This window comes from Carassius gibelio, chromosome B24 (assembly GCF_023724105.1).
Source record: "Carassius gibelio isolate Cgi1373 ecotype wild population from Czech Republic chromosome B24, carGib1.2-hapl.c, whole genome shotgun sequence".
NCBI lineage: Eukaryota > Metazoa > Chordata > Actinopteri > Cypriniformes > Cyprinidae > Carassius > Carassius gibelio.
Window position 1 is genome coordinate 25,089,420 of NC_068419.1, and position 25,724 is coordinate 25,115,143.

The 25,724-nt window shown below is 34.7% G+C and overlaps 3 protein-coding genes across 3 annotated transcripts in view; all 3 read left to right on the top strand.

The window, feature by feature from the left end:
* The window catches only part of LOC128012867 (cerebellin-2-like), a 636,721-nt gene that overhangs the window by 372,651 nt on the left and 238,346 nt on the right, over nt 1-25,724 (top strand). The window lies entirely within an intron of this gene.
* On the top strand, nt 2,167-8,380 carry LOC128012870 (cyclin-dependent kinase 5). The gene is made up of 12 exons (XM_052595443.1): nt 2,167-2,360; nt 3,092-3,180; nt 3,258-3,325; nt 3,783-3,843; nt 3,960-4,016; nt 4,129-4,224; nt 4,384-4,458; nt 4,532-4,628; nt 4,712-4,781; nt 5,367-5,427; nt 5,640-5,720; nt 5,800-8,380. Exons 1-12 carry the CDS (start codon nt 2,324-2,326, stop codon nt 5,884-5,886), a joined length of 879 nt encoding a protein of 292 aa, XP_052451403.1. The 5' UTR covers nt 2,167-2,323; the 3' UTR covers nt 5,887-8,380.
* LOC128013121 (tomoregulin-1-like) overlaps nt 11,149-25,724 on the top strand; it is a 34,219-nt gene continuing 19,643 nt past the window's right edge. Inside the window, exons 1-5 of the mRNA XM_052595832.1 lie at nt 11,149-11,835; nt 21,964-22,073; nt 22,878-23,007; nt 23,744-23,770; nt 25,181-25,280. Of these exons, the coding sequence (XP_052451792.1) occupies nt 11,682-11,835; nt 21,964-22,073; nt 22,878-23,007; nt 23,744-23,770; nt 25,181-25,280 (521 nt within the window). The 5' untranslated portion in view covers nt 11,149-11,681. The remainder of the gene's footprint in view (nt 11,836-21,963; nt 22,074-22,877; nt 23,008-23,743; nt 23,771-25,180; nt 25,281-25,724) is intronic.

A 25,724-nucleotide genomic window follows, 5' to 3' on the forward strand; every position in this document is an offset into this window, starting at 1 on the left:
GCCAAGAAGTGTAATGTTATACGTTTTAAATAATTCTCTATTTTCGATCCTGGTTGGTTATATTTGAGTTCTGTTTTATCAATTCAAATCTGCAAAATAAGTAAATCATTGCCCAATAGACGGTTATAAATATTAAATAATATTTAATGGTTCATTTATTTATTTATTTATTATATACACATTATTATCACCATTTATAATCAGCAATGAAATTTTGAGTGTGTATTTAGATGAAAATCTAAAAAAGAAAGCGTAAAAAGAGAGACATGAGAGACATTAAAGTAAAAAATATGAATTGTATTATGATGTTATACTAAAGCTAAAACAATGGGAAAACACTAGAGATAACATGTAGAGAGAGAGAAAAAAAACATATCTTAAGCGTGCAGAATAACATTAGTGGACTTTGAACGATTACGTAATCGTGGTATCCAGGATTCACACCATCAGTGTGTGTAACACACAACACTAAAATAATGCAATACATTTTAAATAAATAATAGAAAATGTAACAAAAAAAATTTCTAATGTACATTACTTATAGCAAAAAATATTTAGATAAAATTTAATAATATGTAATGTCACACAGTTACGTCTGGAAATGTATTTTTACTGTTTTTCACTGTAAATTATAAGGTTAATAAATTATAGGGTAAATTATAAATTACTATATAATTTTAGTAATCGTAATAAAAAAAAGTACAAATTTCTTTATAATAAAAGTACATCATTATAATGTGAAGGTAAAACATTTTTAAAAAAAATTACTATAGCATTTTACAGTTGTTTTTTTTTTTTTTTTTTTTTACATGGATCCACCAAATCTGATATTTTCAGGAAAATAAAACTGATCAGGATATGCATAATCAAATCTCACTATTATTCATAAAACCTAACAGTTGTGATATTGCCCCTCTTTCATAGGCAGAATGCCGCTGAAGTCCAGAAATCAGCTGCGATGAATGAGACGCTGGGCACCCATTTCCAATATTCAGGGCCTATCTAATATTGTCCTGATCTGTTAATGCATTTTCTCTGATTGATATGCAGTGACCACACAAATTAGATCTGTTAAATATTTCTCTTCTTCAACAGGTTTTCATTGTCCTAGACATTATTTTTACTGGTGGGTCTTAGATGACCCCTAATGATGTCACCTGCTGATCTAGTCTTTTTTTGGTCGCCTCTCAAACTGTTCAGACGTGAGAGTGCAATGAGTCTTAATTTACAATCTTTCCCAACACATAATGTAGAAGGAACAAACATTCAACTGAAGCAGTGTCTACAGTATCAAGTGTAATAGAATCTCTTTTCTCTCTATAGATCTCTTGCCAGCATTTCAGTTCTCTTTGGACAGGTGAGTAGATGACATTTCCTATTTTGTTAATTTATGTTTAGTATGTAATCTATATACAGTACATGTTGGTGTGTTTGTGTCTCAGGGGCGGATCTCATCTGCGTCATGAGCAATGAATGTATTGTTGAGGATAGGAAGGACTTTACAAATGTAACTGCATCCTGAACATGTGTGAACACTGTGATGATGTTTAATGTAGTTTTTATATTTTCAAAGGCTGGAACAACCCTGGAATTACTGAGCAAAGGAGGGCTGTACTCTGTACTCATAAAGAGACAATGATCCGATGGTCACAAATAAAATACTGTACTTTCTGTGCATACTTCATCAAACACAGTTATTTTAAATGGTCTTTTTAAAGACAATTTATTTTATTGCTCTGTCAAAGAAGATACATTTTAGTGAATACTCTCTGTTTTGAGTTTTTTGTATTACTAAATAGATAAACATCAGTGTTGTGTAATAGTAGACAAACATTTTTTTTAAAACGGTTTCATTTACAAACTCTAGACTGAAAGTATTTCATTTCTTTTCTTTTTTTTTTCTTTTTTATGAAAAGCTTTCAATAAACCAAGATGTACATTTTAATTTGAAATATATTTTTTACTCTAATACCATTGTGCTGATACTTAATTATTTCTTTGTTTGTTTATTTATTAATATTAAAATATAGCATTTATACAAAATATTGTCAAAAGTGTTTGAGCTAGAATTCATTTAAATGTTTAATGCATTTTAATGCAAGTATTTTTATCGACCCAGAAGTCCATTGACAAACGCTACTTTTATTTTGAAGTGTGTCTCAGTGAATCGCCATCTTGAAGCCTTTATTGCTGTCTTCATGTTGCGTACTACGCCCCTTGTTGATAAAAAACGACAGTAATCAGCAGTACGATTAAAACCTTTCTTTAGAAAATTGGAAAGCCAGGACGCTTTATTTTAAAGCTGTTGTAACCGGCTAAAACCATGCAAAAGTATGAGAAGTTGGAGAAGATAGGAGAGGGTGAGTAAATGGATTGTCTGGCCTGATTGTCTGCATTAGAGATTCATAGAGTATTAACATTCATGATTGTTTACTGTTATATTAGAGCTTACAGCGGCTGACAGTCAGTGAATTACGCTTTCGTAAGCATGTGTTTAGATAAAAGTCCAAGCTACAGCTAGCTAGTAAGCTCATACTGAAATGATGAAGGTGCACCCGGCTTTAGATCCTGCTTTAGTCAAATCTCAGGACGATTCGTATTTTATTGGCGAGTTTTGTACAATAAATATTCTTATACAAATACATTTAATGAAATTGGTAACGTTAGGCAAGTTATACATGAAAATATGTGAATCTTGATTAAATCATAAAATATGCGCATACATTAATCAAACTGGCTGTGATTGGTCCATCCTGAAGTTCGATGAGAACGTAAACAGTTATCACGTGACTTTGCTGCTTACGTTATTCTTAGGAAGCGTTCTGGACAATAATTTACACCTGTATAAATGCGTGAAGAAAGGTTCATATCTAATAAACTGCAAATCAAACCGCTGAGAATTTGAATATAACTGTTGTTTATTTTAACGCTAGGCCACGCCTAATTGATGCTTCGCCAACTCATTCTAATTCTACAGTGATTTTTTTATTTATTTTTTTTACATTTTTTTAAATTAATTTTTAAAAGTCAGATTGCCAAATCGAATATTTTATTCCTAGTTTATTTAATGCAGTTTGTGCTCTGTAACCAGGTACATATGGGACCGTTTTCAAGGCTAAGAACAGAGAAACACATGAGATTGTGGCCCTCAAACGAGTGCGACTGGATGATGATGATGAGGTAAGGAGAGCTCAGAATGCTGGGGGTCAAGTCATACCTAAAGCAAATTGTCACATGAATTTTTAATCCTGCTACAGGGGGTTCCAAGTTCAGCATTACGAGAAATTTGCCTCCTGAAAGAACTGAAGCATAAAAACATTGTAAGGTGTGTTTGCTTTTATTTTTAAATTAATTGCATATTTAGTATTTTCCAGAATACAAAATAAATTTTGTTTATTAATTAGTTTTTTTTGTTTTTCTTAGATTTATTGCATTAAAAAACTTTATTAAAATGATTGCATTCAGATTATTGCAATAAGAGCATTTTTATTTGTTTTGGATTTTTATTTTAAATATTGCACATTTAATATATTTAACTTTATGAAATATGTTTTTCATAAGGATTTTGATGAAATAGAAATTGTGCTGCTTGTTTTATGCTGTTTTATACTTTTTATATTCTTATTGGAATACATTTTCCTTCTCTTGGATTAAAAAAATAATCCATGTTTAATATATTAACTATTTAATGCCAGGTTTGGTTGGTTGCGTGTCATTTTAATGTTTTTGAAATAATCAGTTATAATCAAATGGTGATGAAATAAAACTGCTTGATCTTGTAGGTTGCATGACGTCCTTCACAGTGATAAGAAGCTGACGTTAGTGTTTGAGTATTGTGATCAGGTAGGAGGCTGCATCATAAATGGCATCATTATATTTATCCTGATTCCAGTGATCTTGCTGTTTAAACTAGTCTTTAAATGTTTTGTAAAATCTAGAATGATTTTCATTCCAAACAGGATTTGAAGAAATACTTCGACAGCTGTAATGGTGACTTGGATCCAGAGATTGTCAAGGTTTGATTAGTTTTTTAAACTCTTTTTCTATATGTATGAAACCCTGTGAAGACTATATCAGAAGATGTGTGAGATATCAGATAATGCAGATTTGGTTCTACTCTCCTTGCAGTCCTTTATGTACCAGTTATTGAAGGGTCTTGCCTTCTGCCACAGCCGAAATGTTCTCCACCGAGACCTTAAACCACAAAATCTACTCATCAACAGAGTAAGTAAATGACCCAGAGTGCCTGATATTGAGTGGATTGTGTCATGAAATAGCCTGTAGGTTTGCATTATATATGTCTGTACCATTTGAATGATGAATTCTGTTGTTAAAACAGATTTCTGCTGTATTCTCACAAACATTAATCTGTATTATGATCAGAACGGTGAACTGAAGCTAGCTGACTTTGGCTTGGCCAGAGCTTTTGGGATCCCTGTACGCTGTTATTCTGCAGAGGTAAAGCGACCCGTCGTCTTCAGATTCAGCGTGGTGTTTCTCAGCGTTCTCACTTCATGTTGATTGTGTTCAGGTGGTGACGCTGTGGTACAGGCCTCCAGACGTGCTGTTTGGTGCTAAGCTATACTCTACCTCTATTGACATGTGGTCTGCAGGGTGTATATTTGCAGGTAGGAATGGCTTCATTTCAAATCATAATTTATTCTTGTAGTATATCAATTAATCTTTCTGTTTTATATTTGGTATTTTTTAGAATTGGCAAATGCAGGACGGCCATTATTTCCTGGTAATGATGTGGACGACCAGCTGAAGAGGATCTTTAGATATCCTTAACACTCAAATTACGGTCTGGTTTATACATTTGGATTGAACTGTGAATCCTGAAGTAAAAAAAAATAAAAAATAAATAAATAAATATATATATAAAAAAAAAAAAAATATATATATATATATATATATATATATATATATATATATATATATATATATATATATATATATATAAATTTTTTTTTTTTTTTTCACTTATTTTAACTTTATTTTAAATATTAATTGGAATTGAATTCTATTGTTGTTTATTCAGTTTTCAGTTCTATTATATATATATATATATATATATATAATACTATACTTTTTTTTCTTTTTTATATACATTTAAGTTTAGTTAATTTTATTTGAATTTTTATTCTATTGTTGTTGTTTTTTTCTGTTTTCAGTTCTATTATATATATTATAATGCAGATTGAACCTTATAATTCCAAGAAGATGATGTGTGTACTGTATATATATGAGTTTTTATTAATGTCAAATTAGTGATTTTAATGCTTGAACTAAAAAAGGAAAGAAAAAAAAGATCAATACTGGCTTGGCCTGCATGTATGAGCTGATTAACTTTAACATTTTGGCACGTTGCTGGGAACACCGACAGAAGAACAGTGGCAGACTATGAATAAACTTCCAGATTATAAGGTACAACATTCATTCGTCTAAATGCTGGCAGAAAGATTTTCATTGCAAAAACAGTGCAGATCATAAGATTTTGCACAAAAAATAAATAAACGAGGATAGTTTGAGAATCTACAAGTAAACCAAACATAAACATTGTTTTGAGAAATACTCTTTTGATACATTTATTCTGCATTCTTTATGAATCTTTTAATTCTGTGTTTTTATTTCACCAGCCGTACCCGATGTACCCAGCTACTACGTCACTTGTGAATGTCGTCCCAAAACTTAGCAGCACCGGCAGAGACCTGCTACAGGTGAAGGATTTTCAGTGTGGTGACGATGAGTTGAAAGTTTTATGCTTTAGCTGGATTTTTCTGTGTTTGTCCTGTGCAGAATCTTCTGAAATGCAATCCAGTTCAGCGAATATCAGCAGAGGAAGCCCTACAGCACCCTTACTTTGCTGATTTCTGCCCGCCCTAAATATCAGATGCCCTTGACATCGTTTAGGAACGCAGATGGGCCAGTCGTACCTCGTGAAACCCCCTCAACCCCTCCAGCGTTCAGTTATCTTTCAGTTCGAGTTCAGATCACACCCTAATTATGATATGATTATGAACGTGACTCTGTCTCATGCGGAGTGTGGTGCTGTTGTCCTGCATAAACCATGTATTCGATTAGAGTCTCCAAAAATATTTTTATTATATTAATGTGGTCTTAAAGGGATAGTTCACCCAAAAATAAAAATTATGTCATGTACTCACCCTGATGTTGTTCCAAACCTGTATGAGCTGTTGAACATAAAAGAAGATATTTTGACGAATGTTGGTATGCAAACAGTTGACGGTAGCCATTGACTTGCATGGTATTTATTTGTTTTCTCCATACTAAGTCAGTGGCTGCTATCAACTGTTTGGTTGCCAACAGTTTAAGCAGACAAATGTAATTTTTGAGTGAGCTATTGTTTAAACTTTAAAAATGCTGATACAATGTTGTTACTAAAATATCAGTAGACCTGGCCCTACATGATTCATTTAGTTGCCAAATGTGCTTCATAGATCTTTAATGGTTTACAAAATGCTGCCGTGAAGACTACTAAAAGCAGCATTTTCTTTTTTATTGGTCAAAGATCAAATGAACAGTATAATTTAATAAGGTACAGCGCACATACTTGATTTTGCTTGTTGCAATATGTAGTATTTAAAAAAAGTTACTTTTCCACTTAAGTTTTGTGTTGTGCATTCAGTAAGGGTATGGAAATAAGTGTAGAGTTGTGCGACCGTTTTGCCGTTTTGTATGAATGCGATTTTAGCAGTCATTTTAAGCAGTTCTGTAACTGTTTTCTTTTTAATTTTGTTCATTTTTTTTCCCCCTCAAATAATTTCAGCAAATCTTGAAGTATTGCAAGTAAACTTTTTCAATAGAATACACTGCTTGGACATAACTTGACTTTCTGTGCAGAAAAGGAATTGCCTCAAAACGAAAAGTTGCTGATCACTTACTCATCCTTCTGGCTATCCAAAATGTAGTTGAGTTTGTTTAATTATCAGAACAGATTTGGAGAAATGTAGCATTTCATTACTTGCTCACCAGTGGATCCTCTGCAGTGAATGGGTGCCGTCAGAACGAGAGTCCAAACAGCTGATAAAAACATCACAATAATCCAAATAATTTGTATCCATCAAGACATTTTTAACTTCAAACTTTGTTTCCGTCTTAAATACCAGTTCATAACCCATAGGTACACTTCACAGTGAACAAGTTGTCTCGTCTTTCAAGAGAGATGGACTTTTTCACTGAAAAAGTGTGGATTATGGATGAGTCTTTAAATGAAGCAACAGTCTGAATTAAAAAAGATGTTTTAATCATTGATTTTGTTTCTTACACGCATCTTTTTGCTTCTGAAGATAATAACTGATAGACTGGAGATGTTCTGGATTACTTGTGGATTATCGGGATGTTTTTATCAGCTGTTTAGACTTTAATTCTGACGGGCACCCATTCACTGCAGAGGAACTATGGGTGAACAAGTGATGCAATGCTACATTTCTCCAAATCTGTTGAAGAAACAAACTCATCTACATCTCGGATGGCCTGAAGGTGAGTAAATTATCCAAACATTTTCGTTTTTTGGGGTGAGCTTACTTTAAAAAAAGTGTAGTGGACCACAAGATTTGCCTTCAACATTCTGAGCAATAGCTGTGTAGAAGAACAATGTTTTCGCAAGGCCTCAATGTTTCAGTGCATGCCAGTGTTGTCATTACACTACATGTGATGTTGCACATGTGTACCTTATGGAAGAGTCGAGGAAGATGATCCTGAAGTCTGTGAAACATAGGATACGATTGAAATGTACTCTCTTTTTTGCTTTGCATTCTCATCAGCTGTAGTAGATATACATGATTAGAAAACCTAATCGATTTCACAAATTTCCGGCCTTTTGTTGTGATGATTTTATGGGTTTGAAGCAGGCCAAAAATATTTATCTGAAACCCGTTTAGATTGCATTGAGATTTTCTTTCTTTTTCTTTTAATCACTGTGTGAAAATGCTTTTATTTATTCATATGGTATAAGTTAATAGGCTTGGTTTTTAAATTAGGATGACTTGGAGGCTCGGTAAGGGACCATTCCTGTCATATGTGGACAGATCTTTCATGACAAATCTAGCATTCTGTTTAAATACTAAACTGTTTTTTTATTATTATTATTATTATTATTATTATAAAAAATGTATATTATTTGTTATAAAAATAAATGTTGCTACAGTGCATAAAGGATATCAGCAACAGGTTTGTAAGTAATGTGTGCGAAAACCCTGCTTATGTTTCAAGAATGTAGCAGAACTCCAAACCTCCATCAAGTTATCACTGATTATTATTTTTCATGGTGTACTTTGATTATCTGCAAACCATATGTAAAAATTGTTTTTGAAGATTTCTGCACCAGTTAATTAAAAATGTTTTCTCTAAACAAAAAGTGTCCAGCGTGAGTGAAATCAGGGTGGACTGTTGCTCAGATGTTGATTTGATGTTGAATTTAAGGTGGAGGACTTGGCATCCCCTTGTCCTGAAGTCAGGGCTTGACAGGTGAACCTACAGAGTTATATAGGATTTGACATACAGGCCACATTTTCTTGTCTGCTTTAGTGTTGAAATCTACAGCAGTTTCCAACAGAGCAATGAATTGTTGATATATCATCCCATCAAGGCTTAAGATATCGTGTTTTTACAGGTGGTCTTTGACCTGCATGACTGTCACTTTGTCCACCTTTATTGGGTTTGCTCCATCCCAAGAGGGCACACAAGGTAACACACCTCATGGTTTCCCATCTTCTGTGGGATCAGGGTTAAATCGGCTTCTGAGATTTAGTTTGACCTGGTGGTGGCGCTGGAGATTATCTTGCTAAGCTTTCTTGAATAGAAAATGATTGCTTGGATCAAGGGTTTCTCATTTTATGTACTATATGTACATTTTGTACCTGTACCTACTTAGATTTCCGGTAATGCTATTTATAAATAATATTGCACAAGTCATTGCATGTTCATTCACTTTAAACACATTTGACAAATATTTTTAATGTGGCTATTGTTCACCGATACATTCAAAGAGCCAGAAAATGTACTAATTATATTTATAATATCATCTATGACGAAAAAAATGTTGCTTGCAAAACATTTTATTAATAAAAAAATTACCTTCTACTAGAAAACTAGCTTTATTTGAAAACATGAAGTAGAAGCCCTGATATCTGTTTGCTTCCTTGTATAAAATATAATAAATTAATAATTTCTCCTTTTTTTTTTTTGTCTCTTTATTGCGTATTCACCAAATCAAATTCTGTGACAATTCCAGATCAATACGAGCTGAAGAATGACACAATACGTTTGCTCTATGCAAACTGTGCATAGCCTACTGCTAAAAGCAGACTGCATTTAAAAATCAATGGATGCTGTTAAGGTAATTTGACAATCTGACAAATGAATCTTCCATCGTAGCATAAAAACTATAAAATCAAACCATTAGAGAAAGAGTATTTACACAGCTGAAACCGAACTATGCCTGAGTTCATTGATGCAACTGTGAGCCGATTTAGTTTGAAAAAACAGCTGCACAAGACACATTTCCTCACTACGAAATACAGAACTCATTCTGGATAGTTTAGAGGAAAAGAAGCAGCAGCAGCAGTGACTGTCTGGTTTTTGTAAGTCAGTCTATTAAATGTCTGTCAGTGAGATCAATAGTGTCCTCGTGTGGCCTCGGGATCAATATTGACACCACTAGTACAGCTGGGCCATCCAGACCAAATTATGACGAACAACCCTGCAGCACAGCACACGTTTAGATATGAAGCATCTACCTCAGTTACATACATACATGTATACATAAATGTTATACCAAAATATAAAGCTGCTCTCACAGCGACATTTCAAAAAGATTTATCGAATATTACTGCTCTGTCTGTGTTTTAATCTTTTAATGGCCCCTTGTGTGTTGAACTGTCATTAAAACAGCGTAAAATGTCATAACGGGCCACAATTTTATAATGGATGGCATTTAGTGCATCTGGAGGAAATAATCCATTAATCTGCATTTCAGAGATGATAGATGAAAATGACAGAAACTTATGAATATAGACTGGAAACATTTGAGGTGTCTAAAGAAAGCACTGCAGACGTAAGTGTCAGTGCATCCTTATGACTGTCACCAAATCACAACATTTAGACTGCAATTAATCACGCACTACCTAACACTCTCTCTCTAGCCATTAAAACAAATATGTCAGTATACAACAATATGCATCATCCTTTTTATATAGTAAAAGTTAATGGTGATGATGTCCGTACAAATACAGGTTTACACAATTACATTATAAAAAAGAAATACAGAAAATACTATAATAAAAATATTTATATTTGTATTTAATATTTATTATTTTAATTCAATTTAATTTAATCATTTAATTTAATTTTTATTATATTAATAATCATTTGTAAGCATTTAAGTGACAAAATGATGGGAAAACCATATTTACTATGGTTATGTAATATATAAAACATTTTGGGGTTAAATATTGATATAGATCTTTTAAAAATCATATAAATATACTGAATATATATTAATAAATATATTTATATGAAAGTCATAAAACATAAATATACTGTAAATGTTGTGATATTTATTTAAATTGTTAATATGTTATTATTAATACAGTATTGCTTGATTTGTTAGTAGTGTAAGATAAATACAAGAATTTATATATATATATATTTTTTTTTCCTAAAAACCTTTTAAAACGCTATATGTGTGTATGTGTATGTATATACACACATGTACTTATTTGGGGCAAGTTTTCTAATTTTTATTTAGTTTGGTAAATTAAAACTAACATGAATTTAATTAAAAATAATAGATATTTTTAAAAAAGGCATAAAAAACAACCTAATTACTCAAACTTTAACCAAGATTGAAAAAAAAAAATAGATACTTTTTAAAACATTAATTATAAAATCAACAAATGATTCAAATTTAAGCTAAAGTAAAAAAATAAAAAAATAAAAAATAATAATAAACAATTCTAAATATTAGTAAGACTATAATAGTACATCAGTGAACTAGTAAATAACGCTGCTGTGCAAACATCAACTGGAAAATGAATTATTATTAGCCTAATAAACTCAAACTCGTTCCCACCACACGCCACTGACTGAGTCATATACGACCACCACATGGAAATGAACTGCATCCTAGTAATGACCCAACTGTAGGCTTGCAGATTTTTAGGGGTCCTGCGTTTCCTCCGGGAATTGGGGGAGGAGATGGTTCAGGAGTCACGTGACTACAACCCATCCGTGCCGACCCTTTGTTGTTGGGATTTTGGGCTAGGAGAATCGCGACATTGCCCCGACGCGAAAGGACAGCAAAGACACCCGAGGACGAACGATTCCTAAAGGACGTTAAACCGTCGATACGCGTCGCCTTTTCCCCACAACCAGCAAAACAGACGCGCTTGAGATGCACACAAAGACGGAACGAGAGGCGTCCGCGAGCTGTTATTGAGACGCGCTCCAGCTCAACAGCGAATCCGCGCTAAAAAAATGTGCCTGTGATAAAAATGCACGCTTGTTTTTAACCGGAGGGATGCTCATAAGGCTCCGTCGGCCTTCCTGGGACACAAACACGTTTTAAAAGGGATATTTTCCGCGTCCTCCGCAGCCTGCTCGTCTTTTGTTCCCCTGCACCTTTATTTAACAGGTCATAGAGGAGATACAGATACATCATGTTGGTGGGCACCGGTCATGTAAGCTGGACCCGACCAGAACTGTCTGTGTTCTTCCTGTTGACCGTCATCCTCTGCCCAGCTCTGGGATCCGTTCAAGCATCCAACCCGCAGAACACTGACTGTGTGTCCGGAAAAGGCAAAGGCTGCTTAGGTATTCCTTCACTTCTTAATATGTTGTATGAAAACCAAAGCATGCTCACTTTTTTATGTTTGTAGGAGATATTGCACATTTGTTGAAGATGGAGATTCGAGCATGGCCTCTGGAGGCTTACGAGATGCAGGCAGTGTAGGGATGCTAAAATGAAACTACCAGTGTGTTCCTGTCAAATAAACAGATGCATGGGGCTATTTTGAACTGCGTGCATTTGTTACCTCGCCTTTGAATGGTTTTGCATGGGCTGAAGTGAAGCATCCATCTTTTGATGCACCAGATCAGGTGAGACAATATAAAGGGAAGCGTGAAGTGAACCCCACCCTATAACATCACTCTCATCTGAGGTAACCACAAATTCTCTCCTCAGCTAAGGAAAATGCTTTCTTTATAAGATTTGCATAAAATTATATATATAGATATATATTTCTTTTATGCACAAGGATAGGCCAATTATTATGCTTTAAGCCACATGTATGCGGCCTGGGATGGCAAGAGTAAGCCCCTCTGTCCATACTGTCCCGTATGGTGACCGATGGGGGCTTTCAGGCTCGAGGCCTGTTTGAAAAGATGTTGTGGTCTTATTTACTGTTTTGTATGCCCTTTGGAAACATGTGTTCATTGTCCTTGGATAATGGATGTTTCCAAGCGTATCCAAGTAATTGTCTTAAAGATTAGTGGAGATAATGCTCTGTCATGGTAGTTGAATTGCAACATTTGGTGATTTTTCGGTTGTAGGCTAATGTATAAAGCTTTAACTTGTTTGTTAGTATACATGGACGGATATAATTGCACATTTGAATCCTGTTGGCTCAACTTTGCACCTGATGACCTTTTACACACCGACTGCATATTAAAATAAGTAGCTGTTTAAAATGTAACCTTTTAACACAAAGCAAAGCTCTGGCTTTTGGGTCATTATATATAATGTAAACTCTCCAGATGGACGCCTTTTCCCCTCGCTGTCTTTCCTTTTTAAATCCTGACACCCTTTTTGTCACCTAGAATTAATAGAAGGAAAAGCAGCTGACAATAGCGGCCATTGTGCGCCAGTGTTTTCAGATTCAAAGCTCCAGGCTCCAGTGGTTTAATCAGTGGATGTCCTGCATAAGCAAAGGGCTGGTTTTGTAAAAGGCAGGAACACAATGGAGCAAGTCTCAGGGGCATCCGAATTGCCCTCAGCAGTTGGGATAGTACTGACCACAAGCAGAAAAAGCACCCTTCATTGATGCTCTTCTCCTTAGTGTCACTAATTCACTAGACGTGCTATTCTGGACCACCGCATTAATGGGGTTTCTTTTATTGAAGAGCCTAATGTAGTGCTGTATGCATTTTGGCAAGTTTACAGTGTTGAGAACCTTGCAAAAAGTGCCTTTAATTGTCATGTTAGTCTTTGTATTTTATTAAAAACCCAGATATGATTTCTGTATTTATGAAGTTCCTGGAATTTGATCCTGGATCTCAGTTAATCAATATTTATGCTTGCCTCTCTCTTGCTTTTAGTTGTCAGCAAATGATAAATTAGAATGCAATTATTTCATCCTCATTTTTAGATAAATATCACATTGCTTACCTGATTTAGAAGAGTAGTTTTGCCTCAGGAACTTGATTTTTATATTGAATTAGTGATGCAACACAGTTTGAAAGTTTGTTTATTGTACCAAAGGAACAAAATATCATTTTGAGTGAAAGATATTAACATTATTGTGATCTGAACAATAAGCTAAACGAAATGGGAAAATGTATATGGAAAAATTACTTTCTGTAAAAACAGCATTTGAATTAATATCACAGTGGGCCAAATATTATATTAGTGTACTACCAATTGACATTCATTTGCACCAAAATACTGTTGGCTCATTGCCATGCAAAGTATTATTGTATCTTTTTTTAAAATTTATTTTACAGGCCAATTTATTTTGCTTTCTTAACCAAGTATAGCTACAGTCAGTTGCATTTTATTTGCATTAATTCATATATTTTTGTAATAAATATTAACATAAATGTCATTAATACAAAGTAAATTAAACGTTATACATAGAAGTCGATGTGCATGCACACCATTGCAACTCTGTGACCCATAATGACATCACAGTCTGACCTTAGCAAGAGAACAGAAACTTTACTTGTTCATTTTAAGTGTATCTAATCTCTATCTACTCTATTATTCTTTAAATAAGCCTTTTGAATTTTGGATAATGTCATTACATAATGTGTTTTAAATAGCATTTACTGCTGAGTACATCCTGTGCTCTTACCAATCAGAGCTCTGATCTTTGTCTGATCTAAACAGACACACTGGCTCATGAATGGAGAACCTCTGAAGCTACATAGAATAATTTCTTTAAGTAGTCTTCAGCCCATTTGCAGACCACTCTTGAAACACACATCGCTCACAACACAAAGCGCACGCATCTGAGAATATCAATTGACATGCAACCACCGTTTTGTATTCAAGGTTCTAAAGCAAGGCTGGATATGAAAACCCAACTCTTATAGTCATCAGTCAATTTAATGGCTTTCCATTGAACAAACTGCCTCCGAATCACTCCAGTGCGAGAGAGATGCTTTATGCACAAAGCTTCCCCGTAGCCCATAGGTCTGAAATCAATGGCGTCCACCGTGACAGGGCGAGGGGTCGACCGGAGGGAAGCGGTATTGCAAAGCTTTGCATAATGCATGTGTGTGCATGCAGCGGGTGCTTGCGAACCAATTTAAGGCAATATGTTCACCCTGCGTGTTGTCACGCTAGTTTAGCCCGTCCTTGGTAGCTTTCCGTTTTAGACAAAGCTGAAAATGTTTAAGCAGATAGCATTGAACTGTTTAGCTGGTTTAAAGTGAGAACTGTGTCATTTCTGCGTCAGTGCACTCTTTAAAAATAAATGTATTTTATTGGCATTGATGGTTTCATGACATCCATGGAATCTTTTCATTGCACAGGTTCTTTATAGTAGAAAACGTTCTTTAGATCATAAAAAATAATCTTAACACTAAATAAAAATGTTCTTTTAACAACTATTTCACTGAAAGGTTCTTTGAAGAACCAAAAATGGTGCTTTTAGGCAAAAAAACTAAAACTTTTGGAACCTTTATTTTTAGGAGTGTAGAGTCATCTTAATAATGAGAGGATTGTTTTCAATCAGGTTTCCCAAACACTTCCCTTTCTGCCATTGGTCAGGATGAACAGATAGCTCCGCCTCTAATTTGCACCTTTGGCTAAATCAGCGTTGCCATGGGGCACTGGTCGGAAGGGTTTAACAAATGTTTTAAAAAATGTAAAATTTACTTAGATAAGTTTGGAATTTAAGTAGAAAGCATTAAGCAGATATAAGTTAATAGTCTTTAACTAAGTGGAAAAATGTCCTTTAGATTATAAAAATCTTCAAACTAAAAAGTTTTCGTTAAGGAAAATAGTTCTATGGCATCCCTTAAAAAAAAAAAACGTACGTAATCTTTATTTATTAAGTGTAGAGTCACAGAAATAATGATTGTTTTCAATCAGGCTTCCCAAACGCTCCTCTTTCTGCTTTTGGTCAGAAGAACACATAGCCCCGCCCTCAAACTCACACCATTGGTTTAGCCAGTGTTACCATGTGGAGCTGGCCAGAATGTTTCAACAAACAAACAAACTAATTGTTTACTTAGATTTGTCTTTATATATTACGTTGGAATGAGAACGTATTTTAATATTTAAAACAAACCAATAATGCTTGCTCATTTAAGATTGCTCGCGTAACATTTTGTGTCATATCATACCAAGGTGTGTTTTGGTCCTAAAGTGCTTAACTCTGATGTCATGCTTGTGGATTCTGTCAGTTGCACACTAGGGTATAATTAAGAGGCAATTATTTAAAGCAAGCCCTTCACAGATGGTGCCTTCAAAGAGACCCAGCCCACAATTACTGCCATCTACAGACACTGCCAAGTGGACCATGCTGGTCCTTTGTTTCCTTCTATCTGTAGTTACACCATCACTTTGATGGTTAAAGTTCTGTTGCGTACTTCAGAAGAACCGGTTCCTACCTCTAGTTGATGGTTCTGGTATATAGGTTGTATATATAGTAGTGGTATTCTTTACCACAAGACTATAACTTGTTGGAATTGCGGTAAAACACTTTTAACATGTTAGAGAATATATTTCTCCAAATAATTTGAGGTTAAACCAAGTTTATCACTTCAAATCAATGTACTAACCACCTTGCAGATCAAAGCGCCGGTGGTTTCTGACCACTAGACTGCACAAACTACTCCTTCACAGTAATGGCTGATAGCTTCATACCTTTGAATGTTTGGTCTTACAACATTAGACTAAGAGATCCGTGTCACCGCTTGTTTGATCTCAAAGACCCGACTGATCTAATTAGAACAGCACAAGATGACTGCAGTGGATTCTGGTTGGGACTCATTAACAACATCTCTAGTCGTCCACTCTCTTTAGGACGTTTGCCACTGCAACCCTCAGACCAAAAGTGCAATGCATTCCTGCTCATGATATACATTTTGCTTTGAAGTAGCTTTAAGTGTCTCTTTTAAGTGTCTCTCTTTAGCTTTACCCATCACCCATCTTTCTCTGCTTCTTAGTAAGTGTATTGTCTTTTTGTGTGTGTGTGTGTCCCTAAAATGCCAGAGGCAAAGAAGCACTACAGAATGGAGCAAATGCATATAATGCTCTCGTCCCTCTCAGCAGTTTTTAGTTGTACAATTAAAGCACAGCCAGGAGCACACGCTCTGAGAGATTGGGTTACTTCATTGTTCTTAAAGCACGTTCAAGCTCAACTTGAGGAGCTAGAATTGTGTATCAGTGAGAAGGAAGTAAATGCTAAAGTGTAATTTTATAACAGAGATATATATATATATATATATATATATGTATGTGAATGTGTATGCGTATGTGTATATGTGTGTGTGTATATATCAGAGAAACAGCTTTTGTGTAATTTCTCTAATAATTATATATATATATGTGTGTGTGTGTTTGTGTTAATATGTTAATGTTTGATATATATGTTTGCAATCTATAATCCCATGTAAAACTTTTCTTTCCATATGCTGTGTGTTATGTTGTTTTCGCAGCGCTGGACTCCACACTCCCTGCTGAAAAGTCATGCTTTAATTTCCATACTGGTTCAGGCTGGTTCATGTTGCCGGTCTTGCATGATCATTAAAGTTTCATTTGCATAACATGGCCAAAGCAGCACAGCTCCCTTTAGACTCATATTTATATGATACTTGCATTGAACTTCTTTCAAAAACATCTTTAAATATGTGAAGTGTTATAAGCTGCTGAAGAAGGAGAAAAGTACCTAGCATATGATGCAGTTAAACGTCTTTTAAATGGGAACGAGGGCCCAAAGTTGAGCTATAACGTCACAGCTTCCTCCTTTTTAATAAGAGACGCTTTGTGGGGTCTATTGACCCATTGAGGAGATGAGTATCGACTGCTCTTGAGCGGATGAGCTGTTTGGCTGCAGGCAATGGACTGATGTCCTTATCTTTCAAACGCCATTGATTTCCGTCGCTGCTCTGATTATCTTTGCGCAGTGTGAGATCTGGGTCTCCCCTCTGCCCCATTTCTACCCCACACACATTGTGCTCTGTTTGTTTGGAGATGTGTAGTTGGAAATGGGTCAGTTCAGATGAGGGACGTCTAAGGAATGTCCCATGAAGGAACTAGCAGTTGAATGAGGCTTGGTGTGAAGGTTAGGGCTTATTGGTTGGCTGTTCAGTAGAGGAACTTGTTTTGTAAATATGAAGCAGACATGCATGAATAAAAGTGAATGCAACTGTGTATTTTTACATTTTAAACAAAAAGATAATAGCCATTCTTACAGCATTTTTCACAACAACCTTAAATATCACTTAACCTGCTATGGAACTTAAAGGGCTACGTCACCCAGCATTTTTAATTATAATCATAATTTACTCTATATCAAGTAGTTCCAAACCTGTATGTGATTCTTTCTTCTGTTGAACACAAAAGAAGATATTTTGATGCATGTTGGAAATCAAACAGTTCATTGCATTTTTTGCATATTGCACTTAAAAGATTCATATCATCAAACGAATTTTAAAAATACATAAAGATAACCAGAGTAAATACAAAATGCAGAAATAATGATTTCATTTATTAAGGAAAAAAAGCTGTCCAAACCTGCCTGGCACTATGTGTACAAGTAATTGCCCCTAAATCTAATAACTGTTTGACTGTTTATGAAATGCTGTGTTGGTTTTATGCCAGATGTAACGGGATACACGCCTTCCGAAAAGTGCAACTTTTGTTGCATAATAAGTCCACAGAAGATTTGCCCAAAAGTCTTGGGGATAATCAAGATATTTTTTTTGCCAAATGTGAGACAAGCCTTTTTGGTCAGCAGTGTTTTTTTGCCTTGGAACTCTTCCATGGATGCTGTTTTTCCCCGGTCTCTTTCTTATTATTGAATCATGAGCACTGACATTAATCGTGGCCAGTGTTCTGGGTTCTTTAATGACCTCCTGGATGAGTCGACGTTGCGCTCTTGGCATAATTTTGGTAGGTCGGCCACTCCTGGGAAGGTTAACCACTGTTCCAAGGTTTCCCCATTTGTGGATAATGGCTCTGACCATGGTTTGTTAAAGTCCCAGAGCCTTAGAAATGGCTTTATGACCCTTTCCAGACGGATACATGTCAACTATTTTATTTGTCATCTGTTCTTTAGATTGTGGGATGATGTGTTGCTCTTTAAGCATGCTTCACTTTGTCAGACATATTCTATTTAAGTGATTTCTTGATTCAGCCGGTCTGGGTGTGGCCAGAGAAGTTTAACTCAGCTTTCCAAAATAATGTGGTTAATCACAGTTCTTTCATGATTTAACAATTCATTTTTCACGTAGGGCCAGTTAGGTTTGGAAAGCTTTTTTCCCTTAAATAAATGAAATCGTCAATTAAAAATTGCATTTTGTATTTACTTGCATTATCTTTGTATAATATTACAATTTGTTTGATGATCTGAATCTTTTAAGTGTGAAAAATATGCACAAAAATTTAAAACGGGAAAGGGGCAAAAACCTTTTCCCAGCACTGTACATGAGATATGCATTAGAATTTGTTAATGGGAGAACATTCTAATAGTTTAGTTTTTTTCCCTAAATGTTTCCCCCTCCTGTTGTGAATCAGACATCTCCACTTCCGTAATACTTACAAACACCTAACTTCACAGTTTTATTTCTGTCTATATTCCGAAGAGATTTGTTCAAGTATCATTTGTGTAGTTTATAGAATATTGTATTCCAAACAATTTGTTAAAAAAAATTGTCTTCTAGCTGTTGACAGTATTGTTATGATAAAGATATCCAAAATCTCTAATGTCACCAAAAAAGAAACAAGGCACTCGTATCTGGCTTTATCCAGTGTTCAGATTTCTTTTCTGGAAAAGTATGCAAATTAGTGCATATTTATTTAGAAAATTCCTCATTTGCATATTTAATCATAACATCTCAGAAGACTTGTAATACAAAACATTTGTCTTGATGTACTGTTATTAATCAAATGTGCAAGTATGGTTATATATATATACTGTATATATGTATTATTTACCTGTGGTTTCTTGCCTTAAGAACATTTTATTCCTAATTGCTTTTCAAACTTTTATCACATGTATTCGTGTACTCAGGCTGTGAAATCCAGCTCACTCTGACACTGTTCTTATTATCGGTTGGTCTATTCCCTCAGGTGCCAGACCCAACACATCATTTATTACAGCACGTTAACACCTCCACAGATTAACCTCTCGTCTCATTTGAACAGCCTGATTAATGAACTTCTCTTGTCTGAAGCCTGTGCATTGGTTTCATCTGGAAAACTTTCCGGGTTTCTGTGGCAGCAGCATTGGAGCAGTTTTCCAAATGCATGCGCGGCTCGGCCGAGAGCCAGGAAGCGTCTGTAGTAGCTTTAAGTGTCTGCTCTTCATTAACAGACCGTCCTTCGCCTCGTCTCGTCTGTCTGCATTTACACGAGGGTTACGGCTGCCCGCTGCACTGCATTTGCATGGCCAGTCACCTGCTTTGGGGTGATTTGTTCTTAATTTAGGCTAGATGAAATCTTCATTCATATCCTGAGGATAAGTTGTCATAGGCTGCTGTGCTTGCTTTAAAGTGCTTTGTTTACATAGATCTATTTAAAAACTCAGAATTAGGAAAAATGAAAACATTTTGAATTTCATTCAGAGTAATTTATCCAACACTTATAATACAAACCAGTTAACCCATTCAGAATACACAATTTACAAATGTTTTTTTAAATTCTGAACATATATTGCTATAGATAGACAGATAGATTAATATTATTTCTATGATGCAATTAATTCTCAGCATCATTACTCATCTTCAGTGTCACATAATATTTCAGAAATCATTCTTATATGCTGATTTTCTGCGCAAATAACATTTCTTATTATTATCAGTGCCTATACATTTATTGCAAGATTCCTTGATGAATAGAACATGCAAAAAACTGCATTTGCTGAAAAGAAGTATTCATTTCTTTTGAATGTAAAATCTGTTCATAATATCATACTTTGTTGTATATCATCATACAATTTTTTTTTTATGTATTCATATGCAGTTGCATTTATGTGGAACTGTAAGATACTAAAAACAGTATGATGTTATCATAGGTCTATGGAAGAAAATTGGCAAAAGCATGTTGTATTGCACTATCTGAAAAAATAATGCATTGAATTAACAATGCTTGCATTTTGATGTCTTGTATTTTCAGGGCTTGCATTGTAAGGTCCTGAAATTTAACATAATTGTTTATTTAATCTGTGGATATTTCAAGTAAAAATGTTTCACACACATTTTGGTTGCACTTTATTTTATAGTACGTGTACTTACATGTACTTATAGTGTACTTACAGTGTATTTATCTAAGAAAGTTCTGGTAATACAAGGTAACTACAATGGGGTAGGGTTAGGTTTAGGGGTAGGTTCAGGGTTAGTACCTAGTTATTACATAGTTATTGTAATTACTATAATAAGTACATAATATCTACACGAGGAACAGGATTGTAAAATGAAGTGCTACACGCATTTTCATAATTCAAAATTGAATAATTCATATTCACCTTGCGCAGCTGGAGATCATGCATCGGTGCTCCACTGCTATTCCTGCAGCTCCCGGATGTGTAATGCTGAATTTCAAACACTGAATTTATGGAAGCGACTTTGTGAAAGTGAAAAAAATAAAATAAAAATAGACTGAAATTTGCATATATGGATAATATATGAATAGAATTTTCTTCCACAGCTGTGACTGTCCCTTGCTTCCCAGGTTCATTTGTTTTTTAAAATATATATTTTGTGGAAATAAATTGTTCCAAACCTGTATGTCTTGTCTTCCGAGGAGCACAAATGGGGTCCAAAACATTCCTAGAAGGCAAACACTGAGACATTTTTCAAAATATCTTCTTGTTTGTTCCACAGAAGAAAGAAAGTCATACAGGTTTGGAACACCATGTGGGTAAATGAATAATGACAAATGCTTCATTCTTGTGTGAACCGTTTATTGAACCCGGTTTGAGAGGTTTGTCAGTCCCAGCTGTGTGTCAGATGGAGGATCTGGCCTTGCTTCATTTCTGTTAATATGCTTCATACTCACAGCTAGTGGTCTGAAATATGAAGGACAGCTGTTGGACACATGCTCTGTACAGCTGCTTCCTGGGCAGCAGTCTGATTTCACATCAGTGTGTTTCACAGCTTTGATAATGAGTGGATGAAACTGATTCTGGACTAGAGTTTTTACTTTAAATGAACTTCCTGGTTCCAGATATAGAAGGTTTTATGGTATATGGATGAACATTCATATGGAGCCTCATTAACACAACCACATTTAGACTCGTTAAACGCACATTCGTTGGCCACCTGAACTTGTAGTATTTTGAGGGGCCACCAGTTGCAGATCAGTCCTGAAGAGGCAAAATAAAACCTATTTTCACACATTTAACATGCAATTCTGAGAAGAAGAAAAAAATCTTAATCTTGGAGGATTTAAAGAAACAAGCATACAAGTAAAAATAGTTTCATAGCTTGCAAAATGATCAAGACCAACATGTTTGTGAATATTTGGTGTTTAATGAGTCTCTGTTTTGTCAGATCTGTCAGAGAAGAAGAGCGACCTGCGAGTGTGTGATGCCACCACGTGCCGTTACAGCGGCATCTGCCAAAACAACGGCGGAGACATCAAATGTGTATGCCAGTTTCAGGTACACATTTGACATCTTTCATTTATTACTTTGTAATGCTGTTCTGATTTTATGAAAGCATCACTTGCTCACTCTGCAGTGAATGGGTGCCGTCAGAATGAGAGTCCAAACAGCTGATAAAAGTGTCAGAATAATCCACACCACTCCAGTCCATAATCTGTGTGTGTGTGTGTTTGTAAGACACAAATCCATCATTTAGATTGCTTCAGACTAAAATACAAGAGTCCTCTATCTAATGATATAGAAAACATTTCCAGTGAAAAAGTCTCATCTGAATCAGGAGAGAAATATGCACAGAAAACAGTCTGAAACAAATTCTGGATTTTGATGTGAGAGTAAAACTGAGGATGTATTTATTTTTCTTTTATTATTGATTATAGACTTATATCTTGGCCAGAAGTGACCGTTTACAGTTAAAAACATATTAATGATGGCTTTTTGTTTCTTACAAACATTCAGCTTTTCACTTCACAACTTTACTTGTGGATGTTTTTATCAGCTGTTAGGACTCTCATTCTGACGGCACCCATTCACTTTTAGGTGAAATATTCTTTTAATTCACAGCCTATCATGGATTTATGGCTGGTTTGATGGCTTCTGTCCACTCTTGATCCTATAAGAAAAATCATTGAACATTGTGAATTTTCTGTATTTGACCTTCAGGAAATCACTGAAATCATAACGCTGAATCATTTACCTGCATTCATTTCCCCTCTCATTGATCAGTGAGCCATTTCAGACATATTAAAGTGAAAAATCCTAAGTGGCTGAACTCAATACCCCTCTCGTATGTGTTTGCCGCAGTGCACTAAGAACTACGTCCCTGTGTGCGGTACAAACGGAGACACCTATCAGAACGAGTGCTATCTGAAACAAGCAGCCTGTACCCAGCAGAGACCCATCTTTCTGGCCTCTGAGGGCCCCTGCTATCCTGGTGAGTCCAGACCGTCTCCTCCACTTCCTGAAATAAAAACCTGACATCTCCTGTCTTAGTTCATATTACACTGACTGTGCGTGTTTTACAGAACAAGTCACAAGCATTTCTTTTAAGATGCTGCAATAATCTGCATTGGTCTGAGATGGGTATTTTTTGGGGTGGCTGGTATAAATTTTTTTTTTTTTTTTTAAAACACATATATATCAGAACATTACTTATATATATATATATATATAAATTATATAATATATATATTTTTTTTAATATATAAAAAATGTTCCATAATGTTGGACCCAGATTGCATTTTATACATTCAATAGAAAAGATTTTTTATGTGACTAATGCACATTATCAACTGATTGGATTTTATTTTTTGATGAGCCTCTAACAGGCCACTGGTGACAAAAATTTCCATCAAGAAATAAAGATGAATTATTTTACAAGTTAGATAGATTTTTTTTCTGAGGTGCAGAAATGCTATTTTAACATCCTCCTGTGTATGTGCAGAGGCTTTATTTCAGAGACTCTAATGAGCAGTGTGATCTGATACATAACAGCCTTTATTTTTAGCTCTAATTAATCTCATGATTACTTTTCATCTCCAAATTACATGCCATGGCTCATAATAATTTGATATGCATGTTAATAATACATAATACAAGGACTATGCATGTATTGATGTATCTATAAATGGAAAGTTATAATAAGTCTTACTTTTTGTTTCTTGTTCCAGATAGCAGCTCGGGATCTGGAGATGGAGGTTTGTTTTCTTCTCCTAATATTTGTTTCTGACCATAAAGCAGCAACGGTAATATCAAGGAAATTGAAACGTGGTCATTTCTAGGATTTTGACCTACAGATCTCAGAAACGGGTGAGCTCCCATCACTCTGGAGCGCTGTAGTTCAGCCAAAACATCCCATCTGAGGTTATTTTTAGCCCCGTCATGCTGAAGTTGCCAGTTCTGTGATAAAAGAGTGACCTCGGGCTGCGCTGGGTTTGAACCTCCTCTGGTGCGGGTTTTAAAGATGAAGGCCGCTCTAGAGCTGTCATTACTGCAAATTACAGAGCACTGCAGGAACGCAACTCAAGTGCTGTTGAGTATGTACTCACTCAGTGGCCACTTCTGAAATCTGTGCTATGCCACTGAGTATTTTTAATCGTTCTTTTACATTAAAAAAAAACAAAAAAAAAGATTATAGATTTGAACTTATTGTATTATTTCTCATTTTCAAAGTGGCAGAATTCTCGATTTTATTGTATTATACAATACAATGAATATAGATTGTAGAATGAAGATTGATAAGGAAAAAATATATTTATACTACTAATACTATTTTTTGTATTTAAAATGTATATATATATATACACACACACACACACACACACACACACACACACACACACAAATAAATAAATGTATAAATAAAGTAGAATTCTCCCTAAATATATATATATAAAAAAAGAGTAATTTTGTACAACACAAAAAAATTCTATTTTTATTTTACATTAATATTTTTATAACCATGCCCAGATTTTTAGAAAACAATTACTATATAAAGTGTTTTTATTAGTTAAAAGTTTTTATAATTGTAAATTTCATATTTCAGTTTCAGGTTGGTTTCTTTTTCAAGTATTTCAGAGTGCCTTTAATTAAAAATTCGGCCAAATTTGATAATTTGTAGTTAGTGCTGTCAAACGATTAATCGCGATTAATCGCATCCAAAATAAAGTTTTTCTAAAAGTTACATAATAGATGTGTGTGTACTGTGTATATTTTTTATGTACACATAAATACATAAACATACATGTAAATATTTAAGAATTTTTTTTTATATTAAATATATTTATATATGAATATAACTATAAACATGTAAATACATGTAAATGTTTTCAAAATATTTACTGTATGTGTGTGTATTTATATATACATAATAAATATACACAAAACACACACATATAATATGTAAACAAACTTATTTTGGATGCGATTAATTGCGATTAATCATTTGACAGAACTATTTATTATAAAATGAACAGCGTGAAGGACAAACAGGAGGAAAACAGATATGCAGAATGATCCTCAGTGCTAATGAAAATGCTTTAATAAAATCAGTTTGTTTTTTGTTTTTTAATAACCTTAATTAAACTTGTGTTGTCACTGTCTTACAGAATATGAAGGATCAGGCACAGATTCAGGCAAGAAAATCACAAAATGCAGCAACTGCAAGTACGGCGCTGAATGTGATGAAGACGCAGAGGATGAGGACTCGTACGTACTGCATTCATTCCTTTATGATTCCTGCTTATGTTGTCCAGCCAGATTTACAAGAGTATCCAGGAGTTTTTCATTAATAAGTCTTGTGCTTTTTCATGCCAGCTTTTTAAAGTAATGAATGTATGAAATTGTATTTATTTATTTATTTTTACAACATTGGACACAACTGCCATTGTGAATAATGTTGGAAAGAATTCAGTTCTGTCAAAGCTGCTCCCTTGAGACGGGGAAGACTTTTTTTGTATCAAAGGTTTTTCTGCCTGGTTCATGTTACTTTTGCATTTTCTTGCCAATCGCTAATGAACAGTATGGACTAACTCCAGGAAGCACTGTAGCTTCCAAGGACATGAGATTCAGGAGCCCAGGGACACAGCTCTCAAACACTCACAGCTAATTAGAGTTACATCACCTCAGCCAGCAGGGGGAGACAATTAGTGA